The 27,062-nt window shown below is 41.1% G+C and overlaps 1 protein-coding gene across 2 annotated transcripts in view; it reads right to left on the bottom strand.

Moving 5' to 3' along the window:
• PLEKHG1 (pleckstrin homology and RhoGEF domain containing G1) overlaps window positions 1-26,738 on the bottom strand; it is a 104,939-nt gene extending 78,201 nt beyond the window's left edge. The window contains exon 1 of one of the 2 annotated variants that reach the window (XM_053382166.1): window positions 26,455-26,738. Coding sequence is in view for 1 of the 2 variants with exons in the window: in XM_053382164.1 (XP_053238139.1) it covers window positions 26,205-26,220 (16 nt within the window). In the remaining variant the exon portion in view is untranslated. Of the gene's footprint in view, window positions 1-26,204; window positions 26,329-26,454 lie in introns of those variants that run through there. The other variant, XM_053382164.1, reaches the window with a different exon arrangement.
• Window positions 26,739-27,062: the final 324 nt, after the last annotated feature.

Here is a 27,062-nt window from a genome sequence, read left to right as displayed (position 1 = left end):
ACAGTGGCAGAATTCCCTGAGATGGCACCACTGCAAGCACCCTGCCTGCCCCACCACAGCTAGAGTCACAATGCAGGCATCAGCACTGATTTCCACTGAATTTTTACGAGATCTTGCCAAAATTTCATGAGACCGTGTCGGAATCTGCCATTAGAGCTGCTTTGTGCCGCTACTACACAACTTAGGGAAGAGAGGCTTTGGTGAAGGCGGCGTGGCACAGGAGCGCCACCATGTCAGGGCAGCACCTCTCATTTCACCTCAAGTGTCAAAATGGGATGCACTGGCCCTGGACTTCTAGGTGTAGTTCAAAGATCACTCAACTAATTCAGTGAACTCTGTTAAACCAAACTACTTCATTCCAAGCACTTCACAGAAATATCAAAACTGTGTTTTCATGATTACATATGCTAAGGCATCATATTCTTAACAACTCTTAACTTGATTTGACTCGATGGACTGGTCCATTACCATGAACACACAAATAATTAGTAGGGACCATGATTAGCATATAATGACGGAGACACTGGTATTTTATACTGAAAGTACTTTGTTATATGGTTCGTTATATTCTCAGTCTAAATGGGATCTGCCCTGTCTAAATATACATCTCTAATATCCCTATATTTTCTTCAGGCTAAACTACCAAATACAATAGCTATTGTGTGTAACACAGGATATGCTTCCCCCTGCCCCCGTCTACTGATAATTGAGAACGGATACATATACAAAGATGAACAAATATCCAAATCAAATCTGAGTTCATCACATCACATGCTGATTTGTAGAGCGGTTATCAACAAGCTGCCTATGAAGTCACATAGCCTTTGTCACTAGAGGGAGTCCTGATCACACAGCATGTTCGGTAAGGCAAAACAAAAGGAATGAAAGGATGAGAAAACTGCCAGAAAAAAAGACTGCAGGCACCTTTGAATGTTTCTACAGATTTCATCGTAAGAAATGTCTAAACAAAACATGCCTGTTGAACACACACTGAGACACACACACACTCCCATCAACCAGCATGGCTAAAAGTCAGGCGGGATGGGAGTTCTTGCCCAGGAACACCTGCAGGGCCACAGGTGAGTGACACCTGCTGCAAGGGCTGCAGAGACAGGGCAAAACAAACCATTACGTAGCAGACAAGTACAATACATCAGTCTTTTGGTAGCTTTTTCTTTTTTTATAAGCAGATAATGGATTCTACAAAACATAATGGGAAGAGTTCTAAACTCTTTCCCCTGGGGGTCACTCTGATCGATAGGAGGAAAAGATATTCCACAACAGATAATGGGTGTAATGAATAAAACAGTTTCCAAGGTAAGTGCATGAAAAATAATTATGTGGGCAGTCCAAATGCATAAGATTTGAATGTTTAGCCAGCCTGACCCATTCCAGTGGCTGTTTCAATTTAAGGTCTCACATTAAATGCAATTGAGCTTACTGAGAGATGCTGATACACGGAAAAACACTCACTCTGAAGACAATTTAAGACCTGCAACACACAAACAACTGAACTTTACACAAGGGCAAAATTTTACAACTATAATTTGTATTGGCAAGGAGAGAACGAGGAAATGGGGTAATGTTTGGCTTGGCATTCCTTATGGTTATGCATGAGCAAAAGTCTATTTAAACCTTGCGAGCAAATCATTGTAACATTGCAATGTGGCAATGCTGCTGACTCATTAATTCTACCTAACAACCTAAGGCAGTTAACACTTTTGTTATCCCAATGAAGTCAGCATAAATAGCCTTTTAATAATCTTCCAAGGTTACTTAATGTGCTACCAAACAATGTATACTCAGTACAACCTATTTTCTTTGAACCAAAGCAGAAAGTTTAATTTCAGTTTGCCAAACTTATAGCATTCAGTCCAGGAGCAGATCTGCAGGTGGAAATATGAAATGCATCCTGGAAGATTATGCTGTGAACAACCCAGAAATTGAAACCAGTAAGTTACTTAGGCCCTCCAGATGTTTTTAGACCCCAATTTCCATCATCCCCCAACCACTGACCATGCTGACTAGAGCAGATGGGGATTGGAGTCCAACAACATTTGGAGGACCAAAACACCCCTACACCCTGCACAATACAGCCTCATATTGTTAAATAAGAAAGTGGAGGTAAAGCTCAATGGTTCAGTTTGATCTCACCACAATTCCCAGCTCTGCCTGTGTCAGTAAGAAGGTATTTCAAGAAACAATGCCCTCAGCTATTCTCTGCGGTATAATTGCGCAGATACTGATAAAATGAAAGCAAATCAAACAAGGCCTGACAGACACAGACTTTTGTTACTGGTGCGCATCCACATTATACAAAGAATAGAATGAGTCATGCCTATTGGGCAAAAAGAGTTTAGGGGATAGATGCCAGAAAGGTCACAGTGCCCTACACCAGCTTATTCAAAATAGTACGAAGACTGCTGTGCACCTTCACTGGCTGGCACATGTCAGCTTTCGAACCAAATCGTTACAAGGAACAGTCCTCTTAGAGGAGAAACACTACAGGTTTCTGGTTAAAAAAAGGACTGAAGAACACATACAAACAGCCAGCTACTTAGAAATGCCAGTTTATTTGCATATACACAAATTCACTTAAACATAAGCATGAGTGCACCTTCGTGAGTACACTGCATGAATACACTGTCTGTCTGGCAGCCAACCACCTGCCCAACCTTTCTTTACCAGATCTGAATATATATTTTAAATGGCAAAGCAGGCAGCATTTTAAGTGGCCAATTTAGAACCAGCTTGTTTTTTCTAAACATTTTAAAGAAAAATAGTGACCCAAAAATTGAGGTTGGACAGCACAGCAAGAGTCAACTGCCAAAAAACATTTTAGGCTGGTATCAACACGGCCAGTTCGAAGCCAGCTCATCAGTACTGAGTACATTTGTCACCTACAGACAATTAGGAAAGGCAACCAGGCACTTTCATGAATCATTTGAAATGGACTGTTGCATTTATGTCTATTAGCCAGTCTTCCTTTAGCGGTAAATTCTAAAGCCCCACATGCTGCAAATTCTGTAAACCCTTCCTCATTACCAAAAAATGATACATTTTTAAAGGACCTGTATTGTACTTAGGCCTTTGCCAGCACATGGGCACTCCAAGATTTTTTTCTTCTCAAGTGCTATACAAAAACACAGGGCAAATGTAGTCTAGTAAAAGTTCTTTGACTGTAATACTTCTAACCATGTCTAACTGAACAAAGCTACATATAATGCAGCAATGGGCTATGAACACATTATGTAATGGAATACTGTATTAATAAACAATCCATGTACTCCTGCCAGCGCACTTCAGGGTAGGTCCCCTTTAAAGATGATGACTCATGTGTACAGCTAAAACTAGGTCATCAGGAACAGCAGTCTTGAGCCAAGGAACCAGTTGGGTGAGGGGAACACCACACATACACAGACACACACTATAACCAAAGAGGTGGGAACACATCATGTTGCCAGGAAGCACAAATAAGGAAAGGCCTCACTTCATTCAGAATTTCTCACAGACTAGTGAATAGCAAAAGAACCCAGTTATATTTCTAGCAACATGCATAATATGAATATAATGTAGTTGTCCATTTCCCGATGTCTTATCTATATTATGATGGTGATGTTTTTACTTGTGCAGACATTTTATAACTTTGCAGGTCTAGAGAGAGAAAAACCATCTGTTGACTCCGCAAGACTTTGCCAGAGCCCAGGCTTCCATCCATACCAACATGCTTTAGAGGGAAGATAGCAAAATAGACTGTCGTAACGTACAGAGTTCAGTCTCCACTGCAACTGTGGCTTGCGGATGCCTTTCTGCTGAATCTGCAGATTGCTAAGAGCCACAGTGATGAACTATAATGTGGAAGGTAGTCATTCAGCCAAAAGCAGTCATTTTCCCAAGCTTATCCTATGTAGAAGTCTTTAATCATCTGCTAAGATAAAAGCAAGAGCCATTTCCTAAACTTGGCAAGCAAAAAAATGTGAACATGCTCATTTCAAACCCATTAAATGCAACAATTATAATATTTCAAATTTTCATTTTTTAAAGGCAAACTAAACAAAGGTTTTGCTATCTTTCAGTTCACATATTAAAATTATTTAACAAATATTTTGCACTCCTTGTGGTACAAGTGAGCTCGGGGGCATATTTTTATAGGCATAACTTGCATATGGAGCATCTACATATGCTTTTCAAAGTTCCCAGTGCAAGGTCATGATGTTGTATTGAAGTTCACATCAAGTTTGATGAAATTCACTAAATACTTCAGAGGGGGCCAATTAGAATATGCAAAGCATGAGACTCTTAATCTCAGGGTCGTGGGTTCAAGCCCCACATTGGGCAAAAGATTCCTGCATTGCAGGGGGTTGGACTAGATGACCCTGATGGTCCCTTCCAACTCTACAATTCGGTGATTCTATATCCCTCCTAAGATGTATAAGAAAATATGGCCCAAGGCCTTTGGTGGCACAATGCAGGCAGAGGCAGAGCTAGCTGCTCCAGCACCCTCAGGGATGGCACTCGGGGTGGATCACCCCAACCGCCCCCACCTTTCTCCGCTACTGAACACAGGTATGAGCATATATCCTGGCCATGGCATTTGTCATTTTCCATGCAACTGTGAATGGTTGTTGTATTTACTATGTGCATGAGCACCAGCTGATTCACAACAGCTGTCAGCTTAGAAATTTGTGGTCACCAATCTTCAAAGTCCAGTTAGGTACCACAGCTCTCTGCTGCAACCATGTCTCTAGAACACTTTGGTGTAGCTTTCCACACAAATGGTCAACAGATGTAACATGTCTCAGGAATAAAACCACTCTTGACTTTTGTACTCTACAGTACTTTCTGCTAAAGAGATTCCTAGTCAGATTAACAACCATCTCTTCTACAGGTCAGAAAATTCCACACACACTCTTCAGAGGTGCAATAGAGGTGAATCATTTACCATGAGATACATGTTTAGAGGATTCTTACAGGTGTTATAGTGCCACAGTCTCCTCTGCCCAGTATTTAATAGCAGTTTTCGAAACCGACACTTAAAATAAGTAAAAAATGAAGTTTGAATTTTCTGTGGAAATTCCACCGTTGCTGGCGCAATCTTAAAAGCAAAACAAAGCCTAAACAAACAACAGCTTTAGCAATAGTGACATTCCTTTGATTAGGCTGAATGCTCAACTCCTTCAAAATAAAAACTATTAGAAAAATATTTATTTTTACAAAGGGTCAAAGGAAAAATATAATTTTTCCAGAGAGAAGCCAGATGTTTAGTTTCTCCTCCTCCAAAAGCGATACTTTTGCTGATAAATAGCATTTAGTCACTGTTTTTAAAAAGGTTCATGTTTCATTTCCTCTACTTTAAAGATCCAGATCACAACATTTAAGCCAAGTATTCCATGCATGTTGAAATCTTTCCATGTACTTTTGTAGGAGAAACAGAGACAAGAAGCATTTTCCTAGTACAAGTATAGATGTTAAGGCATTCAGATATAAAATACTGCTGCTCAAGAAGTCATTATTAATTTCAGTAGCTAGTAGTTCTACCTGGTTGGTACTTGTTTACATCAGCAGCCTAGTATATGCTTTGGTATACTTGTACAGGTTCTAGGTTACCCCACTCATCTCAGTAGAGTAGCAGCTCTGCTTATTCTATTCTAATGAACAACAAAGACCTTGGAAGTGAGGGGGACTTTGTGGGTGCACATCTAAGACCCTGCAAAGGGTTTGGTAAAGATGCCAATAATTGCCTGTGATTTGGAGTTGTGCGTACCCTGTTTTTGTGAAAAGGTGTCCCAGAAAATGCAGCAGAAAAACATTAAGAGAGCTAGAAGATAAACATGAAACTTCTGGGTCTTGTGGGTGCTGAAAGATGATAGATCTTAAAGGGGAAGAGGAAGAGACATTTTCTGCAGAAAAAAAGAATACCTCCTTGGTTCTCCTAAGTCTGTATTTCAATTTGTAGCACACATGCTTTTCAGTGGGCAATGCAATGCAAGTTTAAATCACTTTCAATACATCCATATCTCACAGTGAAGCTTAGCCTATATGGTTTTTATATAAGCTTCAAGAACAGAACAGTATATGATTTTAAAGTCAATCAGTTCTTGTTTAAGCACTTGTGGATCCAGTCACCAATTTGAGGATTTAAAAATGCACACTCAGGTCATATCCACACCAAAGATTTAAAGCACCAAAGAAGCATGGGAACTGTTGTTAAGGAGGCTGGGAATTGTATCTCTCTGAGGGGTAAACTACATTTCCCAGGATTCTTTGGGGGAAGCCATGTACTTTAAATCTCTGGTGTGGCTGTGACCTCACACTCAAAACATGAATGCACAAGAAATATTCAGATCTGCATGACAATTCAAACCACTCCATGAATATTTGTGGATATCCAAAGATGCAGGAAGGCAGCATCATGGAAATGAAAAAAGTTTCACATAACATCCATCCATATATATATATATATATAGAGAGAGAGAGAGAGAGAGAGAGAGAGTGTGTCTAGTAGCACCTTAGAGGCCAACTAAGTTTGTTCTTGGTATGAGCTTTTGTGTGTAGACAATTTATTTATTTTATATCTATATTTCTACTGTGTCAGACCAACTCGGCTACCTACCTGAACCTATCCCTAGATCAGGTGGAGAGTTAGGAGAAAGCGCTGTTAAAAGATTAATCCTGTCCTACAGAAATTTGCTTTTAAAAAGCTTCATACATTTAACTGAACTCAAATGCAAAAAGCACTTCTTAAGGCACACAAAATGCTGCTACTGCTAATAGAGAGCAGGCAGTTACTGACTCAAACTACGAAAAGCAGTTTACACTGTTTCTATACATACATGAAACTGCTACGTTCAAAGGAGGCAGGAAAACTTGTAAGATCCAAAACTTGAAGGAAGTTCATTTTGAAAGCTATATTGTGTACATGAATATAAACACACAATAGGCAAAAATAAAAGTGTACTTGACTCATCACAATGAACACAATGGAATGTTAGATACCCTTATCCAGCTAGATCTCAATTTTGCTGGTTTAACCTGCACTGTTTGGCTGGCACCATAAACAATATTTAGATATAACTTCATGCTTCCCAACAGATGCCACTTTCCATTTGATTATTTTCAGTTAAGGAAGTGCAAAGAAGATTATAAAAATCAATAAAGAACTTATGCAAGTTTACACATAAGGCAAGCAAGTCATGCTCAGTGCACATCTAGACAAATTTACAAATACAGTATCCCTTATGTTGTGGATTAGGCTGCAATCCTTACCCCGCTTTCCAGTGAATAAGTAAGATTTAAGTCTGAGCAGACATTGCTAGAACTCTGCATCAAAGGCTTTTGAAGAAGAAGAGAAGAGAAGAGAAGAGAAGAGAAGAGAAGAGAAGAGAAGAGAAGAGAAGAGAAGAGAAGAGAAGAGGAGTACACTTACTGCACAGAACTACAACTCAAAAATGCAGACTATGCAACTGTAACTTCAGAAGATGCTTTCAGTGATACACACGATACAATATGCAATTTTGTGACTAGCTTGAGGGAAATGGGGATGGGGCTAAGTAATTAATTTATGTCTGTAGCCATATCTGTAACTGTTATAACAAAGCAAACATATGCCTCCATTTCACCTTTGCTATGGTGAGGGGGATACTGAAGACAGTTTCACCAGCATACAGGATACTTAACACAAAACAACAGATGTGCAATAATCACAAATGTCCATTCATTTCCTTTATGTCAGCAAATACAAGCAGTCGCTAATTAAGAATCTCTATCTATTGGATACAAAAGGAAGTTTACACATTTCCCTGGTCATTTTGAAATAGAAAATGTAGACAATAGAAAATGTCACAGGAAGAGAGCAATCTGCTTCCCTGCAACTACCATGTCTTAGCAAAGTTATCTTTTTCCTTAAAACTGTTTTACACTGACTCAAGAAAGAACAACTACAATAAAACACTAACTGCAAAAATGTAAGATTAGAACAGTTAGGAGCTGTACAATTACGTCTTGCCTTCCTAGAACTATGTGGGGTTCCCAGAAGGTCTCCCACACAGACAATGGCAGGATTCCAGATCTGCTTAGCTTTAACAAGGTGACTGCATTGCATGTTCTCAGACCATGGCAAGAGATCCAATTTCAGCTCAGGGGTTGGAATTATAAACTCCTGAAAAGAGCAGGTGGCTGTTGGATGCTGTGGACCATAGTTGGAGGCCTCCTCAGAGAGGCTCCAAGTTCCACTGTGGTTGCTGATCTGCTTCGTGTCCTAAGGTCAAAAAGTGGGTGTTCCAGGAGAATGGCAGGGAGAATTAGGGGATGCTTTGGATCTGCTGAATCCATAGGCCCTTCATCCCCCAAACATGCTTATGGAATAGGCGATGGGGGGCTATGCCAGCCTTGGAGCTGGTGTGGCTATTTTGCTTGCCACTGGAACAAAAAATTAAAATCAACCCAACATTTAAAAGAGGAACCAGCAACAAAAAGGTAAGGGGCTAGAAAAAGCCGCATATAGACAACAATTCTGTCCTGGCCCCAGCAGGGCTTTGGAATTGACAGCCCATTGAGTTAGACTCCTTTCCGTTCCCCAACCTCTGAAGGACTGTTCTATCCAAAACTTCAATAATTTCCCACAGAAATAAAGTGAGACTTAAGGTGTTGGCCTTTCTGTTTGTACTCAGCAGCTGGCTGCGATCCAGATATTTGGCATGTCCTGTGGTCTATTTTGCCTTTTCTTTTTCTTTTAACTAGTATGTCAGGCTATGGCATGTCAAGCTATGCCCTACTACAAAAGCCTATTGAACTAATAGTTTTTTAAAAACAACAACAACAAAAAAACAGTGAGCACTTCAGTTTAGGAATCCAACAGCTTATGAAGTTCTGGCCCATTTTGGGCCAGTGCAGCCAATGGTCTCATTCATACTTTTTTTTTATTATAAAGATATTTATTAGGATTTTCAAAGTTAATACAGCAAGAAAAAGTCAAAAAGTCAAGAATCAAAAAGAAAAAGAAAAAAAGAAAAAAAGATACCAAAAAGTAGAAAAATACAAAAAAGTTAAAAACACATAAAGTTCACAATAGATATTTTTCATTAACATATTTCCCCGACCTCCTCATACCTCCCCTTTTTGTATTCCAGTTCAATTATTGGTTCAGCAAATCCTTATCAAAAATTCTTAACCTAATTCCACACCCTTCCCCCCCCTAACCTTATTTTCCTTTAATTTGGTTCATTTTAAAAAAACTAATTTTACCTTATCCAAACTTAAACATCAATACTTATACATCAATACACATTCTTAAACCATTCTTTCTAAAGTCGACCCAAATTCCCTTCCACGAATTTCCCAAATTTCATACACATTACAAAAACAAAATAAAAACAAAACACATTATAATTATGTACCCTTTGGATTCTCAACCCCCCCCCCCTTTTACCGGTTTCAGTCCCCAACAACTATCCATCAGTCTTAATCTAATATTAGCCTGGAGATCTCACATCCGAGGCTCTTAATTCTCTCTCAATTCCTCTCTGCTGGTTTTTTTGATAGTCCTTAAAATTAGACACCAAATCTTGGAGAAGCTCTGGCCCTTCAGGATCCATGTTTCTTCCCACCAGTCCTCCATGCTTAAAAGTGGAGCCCAAATCTTGTTTCTTACTCCTTTCAAGTCCAAATGTCCCCGAGGCTCCAACCTCCACTTTAAGCAGATTTATAATCCTTAGGTCTTCAGATCTCCACATAAGGAGATCTCTCCTTTTTTCAATCTCCAATTCAGGCCAGATTTTCCACATCAAATTCTTATTTTCCTTCATTGCCATCATGTCAATCCTCAAGTCCTCCTTCATCATCTGGAAAATTACAGCTCCTCCTTCCTTTTCTTCAGGGTCAACATATGTCTCCTTCTCCAAATTCTCAAAGTTGTCAAGTTTCTCTTTCTGTTCAGTTGAATAAACTTCCTGATTTGAATCCTTATCAGGTTCAATGATATTGTTTACAGTTAAGTCCAGAGTTGAAACATTTGTAGCCAAAACATCAATTTGGCCTTGTAACTTCCCCAAGAGAACAAAAACTCTGTCCAATTCAGCCTGAATTCTCTCTCCTCCAGCCATTCTTGTAATGTCCCAAAGCCCCCTCTAGAGGGATTTTGGTTTCTTAATGTTCATTCCAATTCAAATCCAAGAGTCCAGTTAGTTTATATCAGTTCTTCCTTGTTTTCAACAAATTGTAACAAAAATTGTAACAGATATAACCAGCAGAAGCAACAGAAACAAAGTTCTCTTTTTCCGTCTTGACAGCTAATTTGACAGCTGTCAAACTCTTTAGTACCTCATCAACAGGCTCTCTCGTGGAACACTCCCGGGTCCGGGAGGGTGACACTTCAGCTCCCAAAATTAGCTCTTTATCCTCCAGCAAGATTTCTTATACTGCCAAACCGTGAAATTAAAGTCTTTTACCCAAGAAAGAGAAAAGAAGTTCTCTCAACCTTAGTTAGCAGGTCTTTGCTTCAACTTGTTTACAAGACGGGGAGGCAGACTTCCTTTTTACACGTTCCCCGATCGTGCCTAATTCTTAAAAAAAATTTCCTTTACGATACCAATTTCCATAGTACTCACGGGTTGTTACTTTTAGAGTCCAATTGTTCAAAAGAAGAAGTCAGCGCTCTCCGACCATGGCAATGCGGCTTCACTCCACAGGAGAAGCAGTCGACTCTCAGCACCACGCCGCTCACCCCGTCCCCCATTCCGAAGACTTTAAAAAGGCTCCTTCGCAGGTCGGGGGGGCGCAAATGGTGCCCGCCGAGTCACCAGGTTCACAGGCTTCACCGCCTGTGATTTTTAAGGGTCCCCGCATCGCCGCAGCGGCCAGACCCGATCCTGCGGAGCTGATTCCCTCCGGAGCTCAGAGGGAATCCGGCATTAGTCGATGGCGCTAACCCGGAAGTCGCAATGGTCTCATTCATACTGACCTTCTCAGAATATACACACTGTATATACACACCATAGCTAGATTTTTAATAATCCGTTTTCTACTTCTAAACCACTTAGGGAGCCATTTTGGCAAGCAAGTGCTTTACTAATTAGAAGAATGAAATCAGAAAGGCTTAATTGACCACAGTTTCCCATTTCTCCAAACCAGGAATCTATAACCACAGCTTCAGAGCAAACCATGATCTTAAGCCACCGTTTGAAATTTTAAGATTCTAGCTTGTTTCAAAGTTGGTCACCATACATGTAGTCATCTTGTTCAGCAGAAATGGGAAACCACAATTTATTTCTTGTATTATTGAAGTGCACCATGAAGAGAACAGCAAAGGGTTTGGGTGCATGGGCAAAAGGTTTGATGTTTATCTCAGTTTAACAAGCCATGGATACAAGAATCCGATTGCTTCTGTCAGCATCAATTGCTGACAATTGCTTCTATCAGAAGATAGTTGGAATGACCCAACATTAGGAACCCCAAAACTGAGTAGTGTTTGCCGCTGTGGAGCTATGTATTATTTTCCAAAGCAAATATTTACTTGCATAGGCAGTCATGATTTCTTTCTTCCATATTTGGTACAAGAAAAATATAATTTTTAAAACCCACCAGAATTCTAGTTTGGCACGTGTTCTAACAGGATTTTGACTGAATAATTGTGCCTAATATTGTAGCTATACTCATAATTACAATTCAAATTAAAACCACTGAAAGATCTGTAACAACCACAGAGAAAAATCCATTTTACTCAAAACACAACTGATTTTTGATTTACTTCCACAGGAAGAAGCCAGATTTATTTATTTATTTTTAAAAAGGGCAATTTAAGGTTGGTAGTAAATGCTTTGCCACAAGCACTCTTTAACACTTCCAGCTATTTTGGGGGGGGGGTGCTTTTCAGCAGCAAGCTACTGGTTTTCAAGCATATTATTAATTCAGTTATGCAGAGATGCCCATCACTTACCAAAAAACAGGAAAAGCCTATTTTTATATAAATATTTCATTTTGAGAACCCACGTGTCTGTTTTGTCCAATATATGCATTTTAATAAATGCTATACCTAATTTATCGAAGCTTTTACAACTCAGTCAATAGGGATGAGGCAACTAGTGTTGCCCCCGAAATCAACAGAAGAGAAATTTATTATTGCAGGCAACTCTCAGTTTACGTGGGTGTTACATTCTAAGGCATCCACATTTAAGTGAAATCACATATATTCGAAACACTATTGAAAAAGTCTGCAAACACCCTGTTCTGCCCTTGCCCCACCCCTTTTTGTGGCATTTTCAGGCTACTTCCAGGTTTGGCGTGATGCATGTGTGTGCAGTCACACACATATCAGACACCCCTAAAATAGTTGCTGCCTGTACAAGTCTGTGTCTGGTATAAAGTTGTGACATCAATCGGGATGTAGCTTTGAAATGAAGGAGTACTGGATATGGTGAAAGTGTGCAACTCCACTGTCCACTCATATCTGTTAGGAGTGGTCTAAGGCTCCTTAAGGCACAGCGCACGCGCACACACACACTCACCATCAACCCAAACATTATGGGACTCCCTACTAAGTTGTCTGTTAAACCTGAGATTACTAATTTCAAGCTCCACACAGGAATTATATTTAAAGATTATATTTAGCTCTAAAGTGTGGCTGTTAAACACAGGATTCCCCCATGTCTACTGCTCTGGAATTTTGTATAAGGGGTAGTCTATAAATAAAAGTAAGTAAGTAAGTAAGTAAGTAAATAAATAAATAAATGTGGAAAGCACAGTTCCCATCAGCCATAACCATTCCGTAATTAAAATACATTTCCTGACAAAATACAAATATTGGTTTGGATCCAGAGAAGGGCTCCTTTCATTTCTACAAGAAGTTGTGACTCAGTAGAAGCTGCTACTCATGTATGGGGGAAAAGAAGCTGAGTTTTTACCAATTCCCGCTTCCCCAGCAGTCCCCAGCACCACCTCCCATGCTCTTACAAAGGGTCCTTCAATCTTCTGGAGAAGATTTTCAGAGATTTGCAGGGGAATCAGCAAAAACGACTTCCTTGTCCCTTTCTGAGGTCCAGCGCCGAGGGCCTTCTGGCGGTTCCCTCGCTGCGAGAAGCCAAGTTTCAGGGAACCAGGCAGAGGGCCTTCTCAGAAGTGGCACCCGCCCTGTGGAACACCCTCCCACCAGATGTCAAAGAGAAAAATAACTACCAAACTTTTAGAAGACATCTAAAGGCAGCCCTGTTTAGGGAAGCTTTTAAAGTTTAATAGGTTATTGTATTTTAATGTTTTGTTGGAAGCCACCCAGAGTGGCTGGGGGGACCCAGCCAGATGGGCGGGGTATAAATAATATATATTATTATTATTATTATTATTATTATTATTATTATTATTTCTGTGAGCTGAACTTTGCTCATGTGAACTGCGGACCCATAATGCTTAAGGGTACGCAGCAGCAACCTTAGATGGTAAAGTACGGTAAAATACTGTCAAATAATTAGCATAAAAACAACAAGTTGTAAATTTATTTAATTTACACCACACAGTAGTAAAATAAAGTGGTTGGAGAGATGTGGATATTATTAAGTGTATTATTTCTGCAGAACTCCTAGCTAAAAGGTTTCAGAACTTCCTTGAAATGTGTGATTAATTACAATGATAATCCTTCTCATCCAAAGGATAGTACGACTGCACTAATTCTCACCAGATGTAAGTTATGGAAGGCATTAATTTAACTGCTGCGCCACCAAAAATCTGGGAATGAAAATGCTTATAAGTAAGGCTGTAAACATAGTTGAATTCTCACTTTCATTATTAAAACCATTATGACAGACTTAAAAAGAACCCGCAACGCCATCATATATTTTAGTTCTCAACACATTTTTAAGGCATGAGAAGGCCTAATGGCAAATAAGTTACAGCCAGGGTTCGAAATTAGCAGGGTGCCAGACACATTTTGCACCTAAAGATTCTCCATTTGTGAAAAGTCCAAAAGTCTGGGTGCCATTTTTTTGCACCTGGCTGACACTCAAGAATTACTGAAATGAATGTGCTTTGAAGCCTTGAAGTATATGTTAAGGATAGACAATATGATAAGGAATTTAACAATAAAGAGTACAGTGTTTTGAAAACTGAAGTATGATACCAATATTTTTTATTATAAATACAAAATTAAATATGTATTAACAATTTATGGGAGGGGGAAATGTGTCTCTAATGTAAATTGCATATTAATTCATGCTTATCAAAATAGTAAATAAAAAGTGATGACCCCCCCACACACAAATGGTGGCTAGACATTCTGTTTTGGCGCCTACAACCCAGATCCCAGGAGCTACTTGGTTCCTAGCTTTTCTGTCCCAGTTTCTAACACTGGTTACAGCTTCTGCTGAAGAACAGGTTCCAACTGTAAGAACAGCTAATAAGAGGGAAAGAGGCAATTTATGCCCATATGTCTTCCACTGGAATAGCTGTAAGAAGGTCATATGAAGGACAGATTAAGATGGAATGTAGGTGCTCCCCTAGAAATGCTGCTATACAGTGGTACCTCGGGTTACAGACACTTCAGGTTACAGATGCTTCAGGTTACAGACTCCGCTAACCCAGAAATAGTACCTTGGGTTAAGAACTTTGCTTCAGGATGAGAACAGAAATAGTGTGGTGGCGGTGCGGCAGAAGCGGGAGGCCCCATTAGCTAAAGTGGTGCTTCAGGTTAAGAACAGTTTCAGGTTAAGAATGGACCTCCGGAACAAATTAAGTTCTTAATCAGAGGTACCACTGTAATCCAAGAGAGGATTATACATCTACCATCACAACTACACTTAGGCCTGGTTTGGAAGTGACACCAAACAATGGTTTAAGTCACTGCTATGGATATGAGCAGCAACAAGTCTCAGCAGTTCTAAGGATACTGGAAGCGTCTACCTTTAAACTAAAGTTTCTCATTATGTCCAAGCTGGAGGAACTCTGGTAAAAGCTATGCTTTGTTAAAAAGCCAGAAGCTCAAGCCACTGATCCTGGCTTATTTCACAGGTGTGCTGAATGAGGAGTACATGAAGCACATAATACTAAACCATGGCTTAGATTTATATCTGAAAAAGGACCGCTCTATTCAGGGGAAGGAGCTTCTACAAATTTATTTCTGAGCAAACGTGTAGAACAATGGGCTTTAAACAACGGGGTAGTAGGACAAATCTGGCAATGACAACATTGTCTTCTTCTTGTAGGAAAAAAGTGAGCTTTGACAGAAAAACATGTGAGAGCAAGATCTAGGGGTTCTGATATAAAACTATTTGGCAATTGGCATTGACATCTCAAGCTCCTTGACAACTGTGAACCTAACTGAACACAGTTTGAAGATACCTATACAAATGGTGCGTGATATCCTACCAACTAAAGAAGATATATAATTTGGTTACAGATGCTTGTTGAAGACATGGGGAACATGGTGCCAACTTAATTCATCTCTTCCAATAATGCAAAAACATTAAGAAATTTTTGAATATAATCTGGTTCCAATTATGGAATGAAAGATCCCAGAAGACCCTTTGATGAACTATTTGGAGAGGATTGTCAAAAATAAGATATTGAAATACTTTATTAAAATTAGCAATAATATATATAGTCCATTGTGGGAGCTATGTATGCTATTTTTTTTAGCTTTTTTAGTTGGAGAGGCAGAAGAGAGATCTGGAGCTAATGGCAGATCACTATATTTCCAACCCATTAAAACAAAAGAGGTTTCCCCCTTCCTTAATTAGGCAAATCCTCTAATATGCAGTTACTTACCCCATATGGATTTGCATGCATATGTGCAGGTTAAGTCAGTTTGTGGCTCATGGGATTTAATACCGAGGAGAAGGGGGACTCTGGTAAATATGAATTTGATTTGTCCCTGAGCCACAGTGTTTGTCACTTGGCTCTGACTGATTCTAGTACCAAAAAAAAGTAGATCCAAAGCCTGAACATGCCCAACCTAATGCATTGAGATGGTTATTTCCTGCATTTAGCTGTTTCCTAGGGCCACAATATCTACAGGAAGCATCAGTACTTGAACTAGGATCACAAGAGAGATGTAGATATAGAGGTCCTCATTAGTCACAAAGGGCTGCCTTTAAAAGAAAGGCTTCACATGCGTTTTGAACCCCATATACCACATTGCCAAAATAACATAGTTTCTTTCAAAGGCAGCAACTTTTAAGAAACAAGACTCTAGTGTGTCCCCCCCCCAGTCTTCCAAGTCACTTTTCAAGGTAAGGCCCTGGATAAAGAAAAAACGTTTTTAGTAGAACACTAAAAGGTGTGTTCATATACTTGGAGTGGAAACTTTGTGCATCCAGCTGCAATTGATTTCCTGCATGGCAAAATACTGCAGGCATTTTACTAGATGGGAACATTACAAAGGCTTCCTACACATCACTAGGTTTTCAAACCAGTAAGGTATTCCCACATGGCCATTCCTTTGTCAGAATAAACAGCCTCTACTGATCTTTCACCGTATGTGGTTTGCTTCTTCCCAAACCATAAAAAAGTGGTTTCAAAACACCCAATGACATGAAATATTCTCCTCTTTTGAAGGAAACAGTAAATTACAGTATTTAGGTATTTCTTCTTTCCTCTCACCAGAAAGCTATACAACACCTAGCAACAACACATCCTTTCATGCTTCTTTAAAAAAAAGACCTAGCCAAAACCATCAACGCTACAGCAAAAGCAAGCCATGGGAGAATTTCAATGAAACACACTATTAAGACTTTCTGGAGTATTTATACTTCTAATCTCATACATGGGGGGAAAACTCTCTGTACATGTATATAGTGAAGAAGGACAATTCTCCAGGAAAGAAAGAGAGCATAAGGTGAACCCAGCACCAATGGTGCCCATGCCTCTGGGAAGTACACAAGCAAGTTATCTATGCACAGTCCTCCGTCCTTTTTAGCAATAAGCAGGAAAACTTTCTGAGACCTTTAGAAATTCCCTTCTCCAAGGTGCCTCCTTGAATGGAATGGGCCATCTGTGCCTCAGCTTTTCTCTATGAACTTTGCTACCAGTGAGAATGTAGCATACTCACTCACAGTATTTAATTCACATTTACAATTTGGAATTTATAGCTATATACTTTCACAAAAGGCATTAGTCAATCTGAAAGCACAGGAACTGGCGGTGTGTATTATCTGGGAGCTGAAGATCAATACTAGAATTTAAAGTGGAAGAGAAGCCCAATACCAGTGTCTAGATGTCTTTTTTTAAAAAAAGAACTTATAAACAAAAAATAAATTTAAACACAAGAGACAGAGCTGTTTAAAATATAAGTTGGCAAATGGTTATCTGGTAACGTCCAAGTAGTCAATGCAGAACTTTTGGCATCTCATGCTTCACTCGCAAAGTACCAGAGATGTGAAAAAATAAATTCTACTGTTAAACATGTGGCAATTCAAATCTTTTATTTCTTGGCTGCTAGCAATCATGTTACTTCCTAAAGAAAAGGGTGTTCAAAAGGTTCAGCAGCCCAGTTCCCAAGCTGACCCAGAGTTAAAGGCCCCACTGAAAAGAACGGGGCTTACAACAGTGGGATGTGTTCATGACGCCAACAGCAAGTTCAAGTTGAAGCACAAGGCAGAGTTCACACTAACGCATCCTCAATCAAAGGCATATGTTGCACTCCTCCTATTGTGGCAATGAGGGCCAAAACTGTGGACTGTACATTTCATGTTTGCCAAAAGGAATGTACATTTTTTAAAAACTTCATCAGAAGTCATTCAATCCCAGACTGCCATAATTTCCTCCCTTCATGACCTAAAAAGTAATCAAGCCAAGACCTCCCAAAAAACCATCCTTTGTTTTCTGAATCCTAGCCAATTTACAATATCTTCCTGAATCCGAAACCTCTCCTAACAGATGTGATGTCAGTGTATCAAATCAGCATTCCAATCTAGTTTCTGGCTATAGTATACCAATATAAAACTGTTTCAACATTTGGTTTCGATTGAACAATTGAAGCAAGCCTGTAATGAGCTCTGAAGTACAACATCGTCTCCCCGTTTACCAATAAAATATGGATTCACTGAAGCTTTTGTCATGAATTAAAATTGGCAAAAAGGGACATATCCAAAAGATACAGCTACATTCATTTGCAATAAGAATTACTTGAAAACGGCAGCTATTAATGGTATAGCTATCAACGGTTTCCATTAATGACTTTTTCCCTGCAGCAAACCAGAGAAGCATTGCTCAAAAGGCAAAGTATATTGCTTTTGCTTACAACGGGACACTAGGATTTCCCAGGTTAGGGGTGGGTAGAAGCACTTTGTGGTGATTCTACCTTACTTGGGTGGTCATTTCCAGCTTGAAGGCACTTCTGGATCCATTGCTGTTACTTGAAGCTCAGGTGGCACCTTGGTGGCCCAGAGTGCTTTCCATTAGCTTTGGCTGGTGGCCCAGTTGCGCCCCTATCTGGATAGGGATAGCATAACTTCTGTTGTCTATCCTGTGGTAACCTCTAGGTTAGATTACTGCAATGCATTGTATGTGGGGGCTGCCTCTGAAGATGGTTCAGAAACTTCAGCTGGTGTAGAATTCAGTGGCCAGGTTGCGATGATTTGAGCATGTGGTGGCAATCCTGGCCCAATTGCACTGGCTGCCAATTAGTTTCTGGGCCCAATTCAAAGTGCTGTGTTTGATCTATAAAGCCTCAACCTGCTCACAGCTGTAGTACTCCAAGGACTACAACTCTCCATAGGAACCACCTCAAGACCCTGTGATCATCATCCAACACTCTTCTACGTGTGCCTCCTCCACGAGAGGTCTGGAGGGCAGCAACATGAGAGCAGGCTTTCTGTGCTGGTTCTCCACTTGTGGAAGGCTTTTCCAAGGGAGGTCTGCCTGGCATCTTCATTACATATATTTAGGCACCAGGCAAAAAATGTCCTCCGTTGGACCTAGTGGCTGCTTGAGTTTGGACTCACTATAAAAGTCAGCTTCAAAGGTCATGATTCCACAAAAACCATAATTCTTGCCCAATTCCATTTTTGGAAAGCATTCAGGAAACTTCCACAAGGCCCAATAAAACTTAGCAGGTTGTACATACTGAAAACCACTTCTGCATGTAGGGAGATGTCATGCATTTTTAGTTTTATTTAGCACTTTCAGGTCAGGGCTTCTCAGATAAAAGCAGGGTTCCTCCATGCTAAGCAAAAGAAAATAGTAAAGCCAACTTTCTTCCAGCAGTGTCTGGCTGAGATTCTCTGGAAGCATCATTAAAATAAACAGAACCATGTGCAACAGCCATGTATTAAATTACTTTATATATATGTCTTGTTGACTTCAAAGCAGTCTGCACAACAGAAAAATACAATTATGAGTGTAAAGATGCTAGCAATATTGACAGATAACCAACCTATCCATCTCAGAACCTGCGTTTTTCATATGCCTTCAAAGGTAAGTGATCAGAATTAAACTTTTAACTTAATAGTTCTAAAATACTATGTGATTCTCCTGAAGATTCAAAGTTAATCTCCTGCCTGAAGTCAGAGGCTTCAAATGGATATGGCAGGCCTGCAACCTATGTGAGGGTTATGTTCTGGGGATGGCACCTGAAGCCAAAATTGTATACAGTCAAAAGCCATTGGGCTCAATGGAGAGTGGGATTTCCAAAGTCATTTTTCCTGAGACCCTGCCCCCTTTTTATTTTTTATTTTATTGCCATACACATCAAGTTAAATGCACATAAGTTATGGGCTTACTTAGGGTTGCCATACGTCCAGAATTTCCCGGACATATCTGGAATACTGCAGTTGGAAGCAGAAGTTGTAAAAATGACCAGGAAAATCTGGACATATGACAAGCCATGTTGCCAATGTTGTTTTTGGTGCATTTTCTTAGCGATAGTTCAAAAACTTCTCTCTTTTTTGTGAATTTGCAACTTTTCTGTCCAGATTTTCACGGTTTGAAATATGGCAACCCTCTCTTACTGCATACACATTCAGAAAAGGTGCGTGGTGTGGCCTTCCAAGGACTGTACCACCAGAATCTGAATTGTGGAATCACTTGTGCTTGACTATTTCATCACATAAATAGCAAGCAATGTACAGTAAACTAACACATCTGAAGAAGGTAAACTAGAACTTGTTTCCTAGTATGCTACTTTTGCAAGGAATATTCATTCATATATTCCCAATCATACTCCGATGTGGCATCAATCCAGATGGATTGTACAGTTTTCCTTTCCCGACTGTATCAAAATCAGGCCACAGGGACAATACACATAACCACGTTTTAGGGTTATATTTGGCTTATCGTGCTTCTTTGGTGAATTATGATTAAAGGAGCCATCCTATCATTAAATCAGCATTCACGCTTAAGGTAGTGCACCATGACAGCTGCCTCGCTGCCTTCACATTTCAAATCTCAGCTGGCAACAAGGGAGTTACTCAAAATAAACTCAGACTGTGGTTGTATGAATTGGCTCCTAAAATTAAGACAAAGATTAAATTTTCCATGCAGACTTCCAGCTTTCAAAATCTGTTTAGACATCCATAAGAACAAATATTTGTGCTATGTGTAGATGCTGGTGTAGTATATGAATATATATAATTCAAACACAGAGAGACACATACAATGTAAAAAAATATTCTAGTACTTCTTTACCAGTCAAGCTAACTGAACATATGGTGCCATATTAATTTAGGACTACTGGGTGTCAGGGGAAAAAATTAAAATGTAAATTGTAAAGTTTAAAGGCAGCCCTATACTTCGCCTTTCCAAACACAATTACTTATATATCCCATAGCTGCTATTTCCAGATTTAGCTTTACTACAAGCAAACAGGATTCCATTATAAATTTAGCTAGAGGCCAGGACCACAAGCATTTGTGGAAATTTGAACCACAAGCCTTAATCAGTAAAGGCTGTTCACTCTGAAAAAGGAAGGAAGGCATTAGATGAAGACTTCTTCTACCACTGCTATTTTATTCTAAAATGTTATATTTTCAATTATTATTTTGATCACATTTATAAATATATATTTCTATTCATTAATATTATAAAAACTGAGCAAAACAGCATTCATGGGAAGAGCTGAGTAGAGCAGCTAGGCCTCTATTGCTACTGAAAGACATCAGTTTGAATCTTAACTTTCATTAATGGAACAGAGTTCATAGCTGAGGAATGGGGCATTCTTGCTTCCAATTCCAATTTGCCTCTGTAGTGCCTTGTGTTTTCACCAAAAAATAATCCTGGGATTGGGAGAGTGCTGGGAATGGAACGGAAGCTGCAGGCAGAGGGATAACTGTGAGTAGTCAATGGAAAAGCAACTAGCACTCCAATCCTTTGCAAATATTGAGTTGAGCTGGTGTCCGTCTGTCTCAGGAAACAATGGAGGACTGCACCTTTGAGGGTGAAGTCACAGCGCCTGTGGTGGCTGTCGAGTCCAACATGGGAGAGACATGTTTTGTTGCAGCTGAGGCAGATGAAGGTGTCTGGTTGTGCTGATGCAGGTGTACCACGGCGTTTCTTCTTTCTGGCTTCCTCCCAGTGGTCATTCCTCTTCTGGTCACTGCTGTCTCCAGGCACTGAGGTCATCTGCCCCCCATTTGGTGGCGTTAATGTTGCCAGCCTTCATGTCACATTTGGCGACATCTTTGTAACAAACAGTTGGTCTGCCAACAGGCCTGGTACCTGAAGCCAGATCCCCATAGAGTACTGTTGATGGTTTTAGTCTAACACTATTTTAACTGAGCTTTATTTTATTTCTTGGTTCTACTTTTTACCCTCTATAGTTTCAACTATAGGTAAAGGTAAAGGTACCCCTGCCCGTACGGGCCAGTCTTGACAGACTCTAGGGTTGTGCGCTCATCTCACTCTATAGGCCGGGAGCCAGCGCTGTCCACAGACACTTCCGGGTCACGTGGCCAGCGTGACGAAGCTACCCTGGCGAGGCAGAGCCGCACACGGAAACGCCGTTTACCTTCCCGCTAGTAAGCGGTCCCTATTTATCTACTTGCACCCCGGGGTGCTTTCGAACTGCTAGGTTGGCAGGCGCTGGGACCGAGCAACGGGAGCGCACCCCACCGCGGGGATTCGAACCGCCGACCATGCGATCGGCAAGTCCTAGGAGCTGAGGTTTTACCCACAGCGCCACCCGCGTTCAACTATACTTTTTGTTAAATGGCAGAATAGAAATGCTGTAAATAATACCTCTGGTACCTCTGGTTACAAACTTAATATATTCCGGACATCCACTCTTAACCTGAAGCACCACTTTATCTAATGGGGCCTCCTGCTGCCGCTGCGCCGCTGGCACACAATTTCTGTTCTCATCCTGAGGTAAAGTTCTTAACCCAAGGTACTACTTCCGGGTTCGTGGAGTCTGTAACCCAAAGTGTTTGTAACCCGAGATACCACTGCATTCAAAATGAGCTGAAACCCAGGAATGAGGGTTTATTGGTCTCCAGTTCCACATTTTACAACTTCTGCTTCACAGATAGGATTATTTACTATGCAATCCTGTACATGTCTATTTGGAAGTAAACTCCATTGAACTTAATGGGGCTTACTCCCAGGTTAGTGAGTTTAGGATTACAGCTTTAGCCTCCAACAAAAGCACCTCAGCCAACTAAACTGAAATCTGTTGGCATCACTCCATCATCACCTCGATTCTTTAGTCTTTCCAGCTTCTGACTGTTGGGCTTAGAGTTTACATTTTTTTTCTACAAATGTATGTATACTTTGTCATCTCATATGTATCTATATGACTGTGTTAAGTGCCTCAACTGTCATCCAACAGACGTTCTGATTGTGCTGTTTGTATACAAGACCATCACTAGGAATTATTTATACCATTTTGCTATGAGGAGTGAGTGGGAAGAGACAATGTTATCCATTGGCTACAGTCAGTAGCCTGAGAGACTTAGATTATAATCACACCTTTGCTATGAGCTCACTAGGAGATAGCATGAAAAGTATCATGTGTCACACAATAGCCTTGAATGTTAATGCAAGGAAACCAGATGTCATGCCTCTGACATAATATCCAAAGGGTAAATTACTTTTGTTCTATGTGATTCAGAAAAATATTTTTAGAAAAACGCAGCTTAAAAGGACATATCTAACACTTGACAATTAATAGCATTTTTCCAAATTGCTCATCATCTTCTTAGTACCACTTAGAAGAATAGAATTTTTTCAGATAAAAACAAGCCATATAAGTTAATCTAGTTCAGATATCAAAGCCAAACCATTATTGTTCATCATAAAGAAACTTTGTACCTGTGTACTCTCCTCCTCCCAACTTCCCCCTGTACACTCCAATTCTGTCTGTCATTTCCTGATTCACATAACTATAGTTTGCTGTTGTGTCTGAAACAAGCAAACTATGGTTACTGCAGTCCACAGCGGAACTCTAAATCATAACTGGAATCCCAGATCAAGCTGTACTTTGCTGCTATATCTTATTTTCAGTTTGGTATGGGCAACCAGTAGCCCTCCAGGTGTTGCTAGACTATGATTATGAGCCAACACTGAGATAGCGGTTTGTCTAAGGCTGCAGAGTGAGTTCATAAGGTGACATTTGTACCAAGGGTCAACCACCTTCCTGCTTGCCCACTTAAATACTGACCTGCACTTGCTCAGCACAATAGCACATCATCTCCACACTAAGATGCATAGCTGTCATGCATGTAGGCACCATGTCTCACACAATGCCTTGCATGTACCGCCCCTCCTATAAGCATTCACCAGAAGGACAAAAGGTGGGTGTGTTCATGACTCCCATTTTCCATGCTTCAGCATGGCATCCCAAATCACCTGTAGCTCTATATGAGACAGAATAGCACTAACACCTACATGTATTGCAGTTCTGTGAGAATGAGAGAGGTAACACTTGTAAAGTGCACCATGTTTCAGGAACTGCTATATAAAACTATCAGTGTTGAAATGCAGCAGAATTCAAGGGAAGACAGCACCAATGGTCTTCCTTTGCTCTCTTGGTATAACTCTTACTAAGAATTGACTTCACTTAAAAACACAATGGCTTTGATCCAATGCAATGCAAAGTAAATATCCTATTAGTGCAAGGATGTCCACTTCTGCGGGGGGATTTTCTTGCCTCTCCACCCCCCATGCACCCTCTAAATCTGTTCTGGGCTTCCCCTCTAACTTCCAGAGCAGATTTAGGGAGGGAGAAGATGGGGGGGGGGGATCCTGTTGCACAAGAAGTTACCCTTGCACTGTTGGGATGCTTGCTTACCACTGCATTGATACATGTTAAAATTTCTTCTTTTTTAAACCTCTCCTCTCCTAGCTCCCAATGAGCATATCATCCCCACTGCAGTTTGAAACTCAGAAATTCAACATAATCTGCTTTTCTCATCTGTGAAGCTCTAGGATAAAAAAAAAGCTATTTCGATTCCGCATCTTCATTTAGTGTTTAAAAGCTCAAGAGCTTGTCTCATTAAAAAGTTTGCAGTCCTAGTGAACACGTGACCTAGTAGAAACTGAACCAAGAGAGCCAGTTGTGAAGGTGGAAGACCTAGTTAAATAAGCTAGTGACTGATAAACCACTTCATTAACTTCCCGTACTTTTTCAGATGAGCAATAACACCAAGTTTAGATGCAGTTTTAGAGCAACAACAAATATCGCAACCAAGATGTCACTTTTATGGAGTCAAAGATGACTATTTGTAATATGCTACTGATTTCATCATCAAAAGAAAGCGCCGTCCCAAATTAACTGTCCATAGCTCACATCGCATAGCAAGTCTTGTGAAAAAGTATATGAGTTCTGTGTAGAACACATACCACATAAAACAGATTTTTAAGAAAAAGAAAAAACAGGAGCAATTGTTACAAGAGGAAGAAAACAGCTTATGCAGTCTAGACAAATTAATGGGTGTTGTTCATCAGAAGATATAATAACCAACTGAGTAGAGTTTATTCCAACAATCCTCTAGTGTGTATGGAGAAATCCCTTAACTAGAAGTGAAACACTTTTATTGAGAAGTTTCCACTGGCTGCATGCTTAACAGAAAGAAATCAGAGAATCTGTCTACATGCCACCTGGAATAGCAGTTACTTTCAAGAAGAGGGCTAGCATTGTTTTAAGTAGCAGCGAGTCTTTCTCCTCAGATGTCAGAAATCCAACAAAGCTGCAAACCACCAGGTATTTATTCCCCCATGCCACCTGAGCATATAACCATATATTTTAAAAAGGCTCATTCCAATAAGAACAAAGAGAAAGGGAGGTGTTATCAAAAATAAAACATTTGCCCAGAGATCTGACTCTACAAACATCCAGTGTTCTTTCTCTTCACAGCTACTTCATATGGAACATTCAACATACAGATGTGTCTGGGTGAGATGTGCACAGCCATGTAAGCAGTCATAGGTCAGGAATGCACACCTGTCTATTTAGCCATGCACGCTCACTTCAGACACCCAGTGTAGCTAAGTGTAAGCTTCGCAATGGATGGATACAAGACGGACAAAAACCAAACAAACCCCACATTATTCAGAACATAACTGTATACACAAGCTACCTCTAGTGCCAGAGATGCAGGTTTAAAATAAATTTACACACACAGCCCAATGCCAATGCAATTCCATGCAGGGAAAATATGTATGCTGTAATGGGAGAGCATCTCTCTCTCTCTCTCTCTCTCTCTCTCTCTCTCTCTCTCTCTCACACACACACACACACACACACACACAGAGAGAGAATTACAAGAGCTTTAAAAACACTCCTCCTTTGCTGCTGTACAGTGTCTGTTGCCAAGTCTTTTCAGGTAACAACAGATAAGGATACTATGGGCACTTTCTGAACTACCCCAGCTTTTTGTTTCTGCCTGCAACCTGAGAGCACTTTACATGGGCGTGTGCAGATTGACTTTTACCGTTCACCTCTTTAGCGGGATGTACTGTTTCCAAGCTGATAAGCCACAGGGTTCCTGGGAACCTAAAGGAAGGAATGATGCTGTTGCTGTCGGGGGAAAGAGAAGAGAGAAGAGGGTGGAGGGAACGGAGGCTTCTACAGTAGAGAACAGCCCAGGAGAGAAGGGGGAACCTCAGGTATATACAGAAAGAGGGGCTTCCCCAGTCGCCCCCCCATCAGCTATACTCTTCCAGTAAATCCATGTTCGGCCCCCTTCTCCAACAGAGCCCCCCTCCAGGCTCTCCTCCCCTTTCAAAGCAGCCGAGGGAACAATACAGAGTCTCCGCAAGTCAGGAAACAATGGGGCGATCATGATATAGCATACCTCGCGCGCAGGGCATTTAACCAAAAAGAGAGGGGTGGGCGAACGAGGGAGAATCAGGTGGCGCCAGAAGATCCGCGCGCGACCTTCCACTGCTACCCCCCGCCCGCCGGTTGGTGGTTTCGGCGATAAAGAGATTTAAAGGGAAGGAGGCAGGGAGCCCGAAGAAGAAGGAAAGCTCGCCAGACTCTCTCGCCCACTCCGAGAAGTCCGGGGCGTGGAGAGGGGAGCGAAACAAAGCGGCGGCTCTTACTGGAGTGGCGGGCGGCAGCTCCGAGCAGGCGCGAGGGTCGCCCCGACTCTGCCGCTTCGGAGCCCGGCTAGCCGAGGCTGCTAAATCCAGGCGCAGCAGGAGGGAAAGCGTCTCCCGCTCCTTAATTCATTCGGAGGCGCCGAGCGGCTCGTCCCACCTCAGCGCGCTGCTCCGGCGACTGCTGAGGAACCCGAGTGGGCGCGCTTTAGAGGCGGGCGGCAGTAACTGCAGCAGCAGCAGTAGCAGCAGCCTCAGCCTCCTTTCCTCCCCGACTGCCTCCTCCCTCTCTCGCGTAGGAAGCAAGTCGGAGTTCCTCGCCAGGCCGCTAGGAAAACTCCTCTCCGGCGTCCCTCCGGCGCTCGCCTTCGAGGGCTCGGCCCCTCCTCGCGGAGGGAGGCCTGGCTTCTCCTGGAGCTGCAGCTGGAGTTTCCCTCGAGGGAGGAGGGAGGGCGCGGAGTTCACCACTTGGCTGTGGAGCGAAGCCGACGAGGAGAGGGAAGCACAGGCTCCGCAGAAATTAAAACAAAAACAAAATCGCCACTGTTAATACGCGCAGCGAGCCCTTGTTTTAGCCCGACAACTTTTGCTTCCATATTTCTTTCCAGAGG

This window comes from Podarcis raffonei, chromosome 3 (genome assembly GCF_027172205.1).
Source record: "Podarcis raffonei isolate rPodRaf1 chromosome 3, rPodRaf1.pri, whole genome shotgun sequence".
NCBI classification, from domain to species: domain Eukaryota; kingdom Metazoa; phylum Chordata; class Lepidosauria; order Squamata; family Lacertidae; genus Podarcis; species Podarcis raffonei.
Note: the sequence above shows the minus strand (reverse complement) of the source record. Positions and strands in the feature narration are given on the sequence as shown.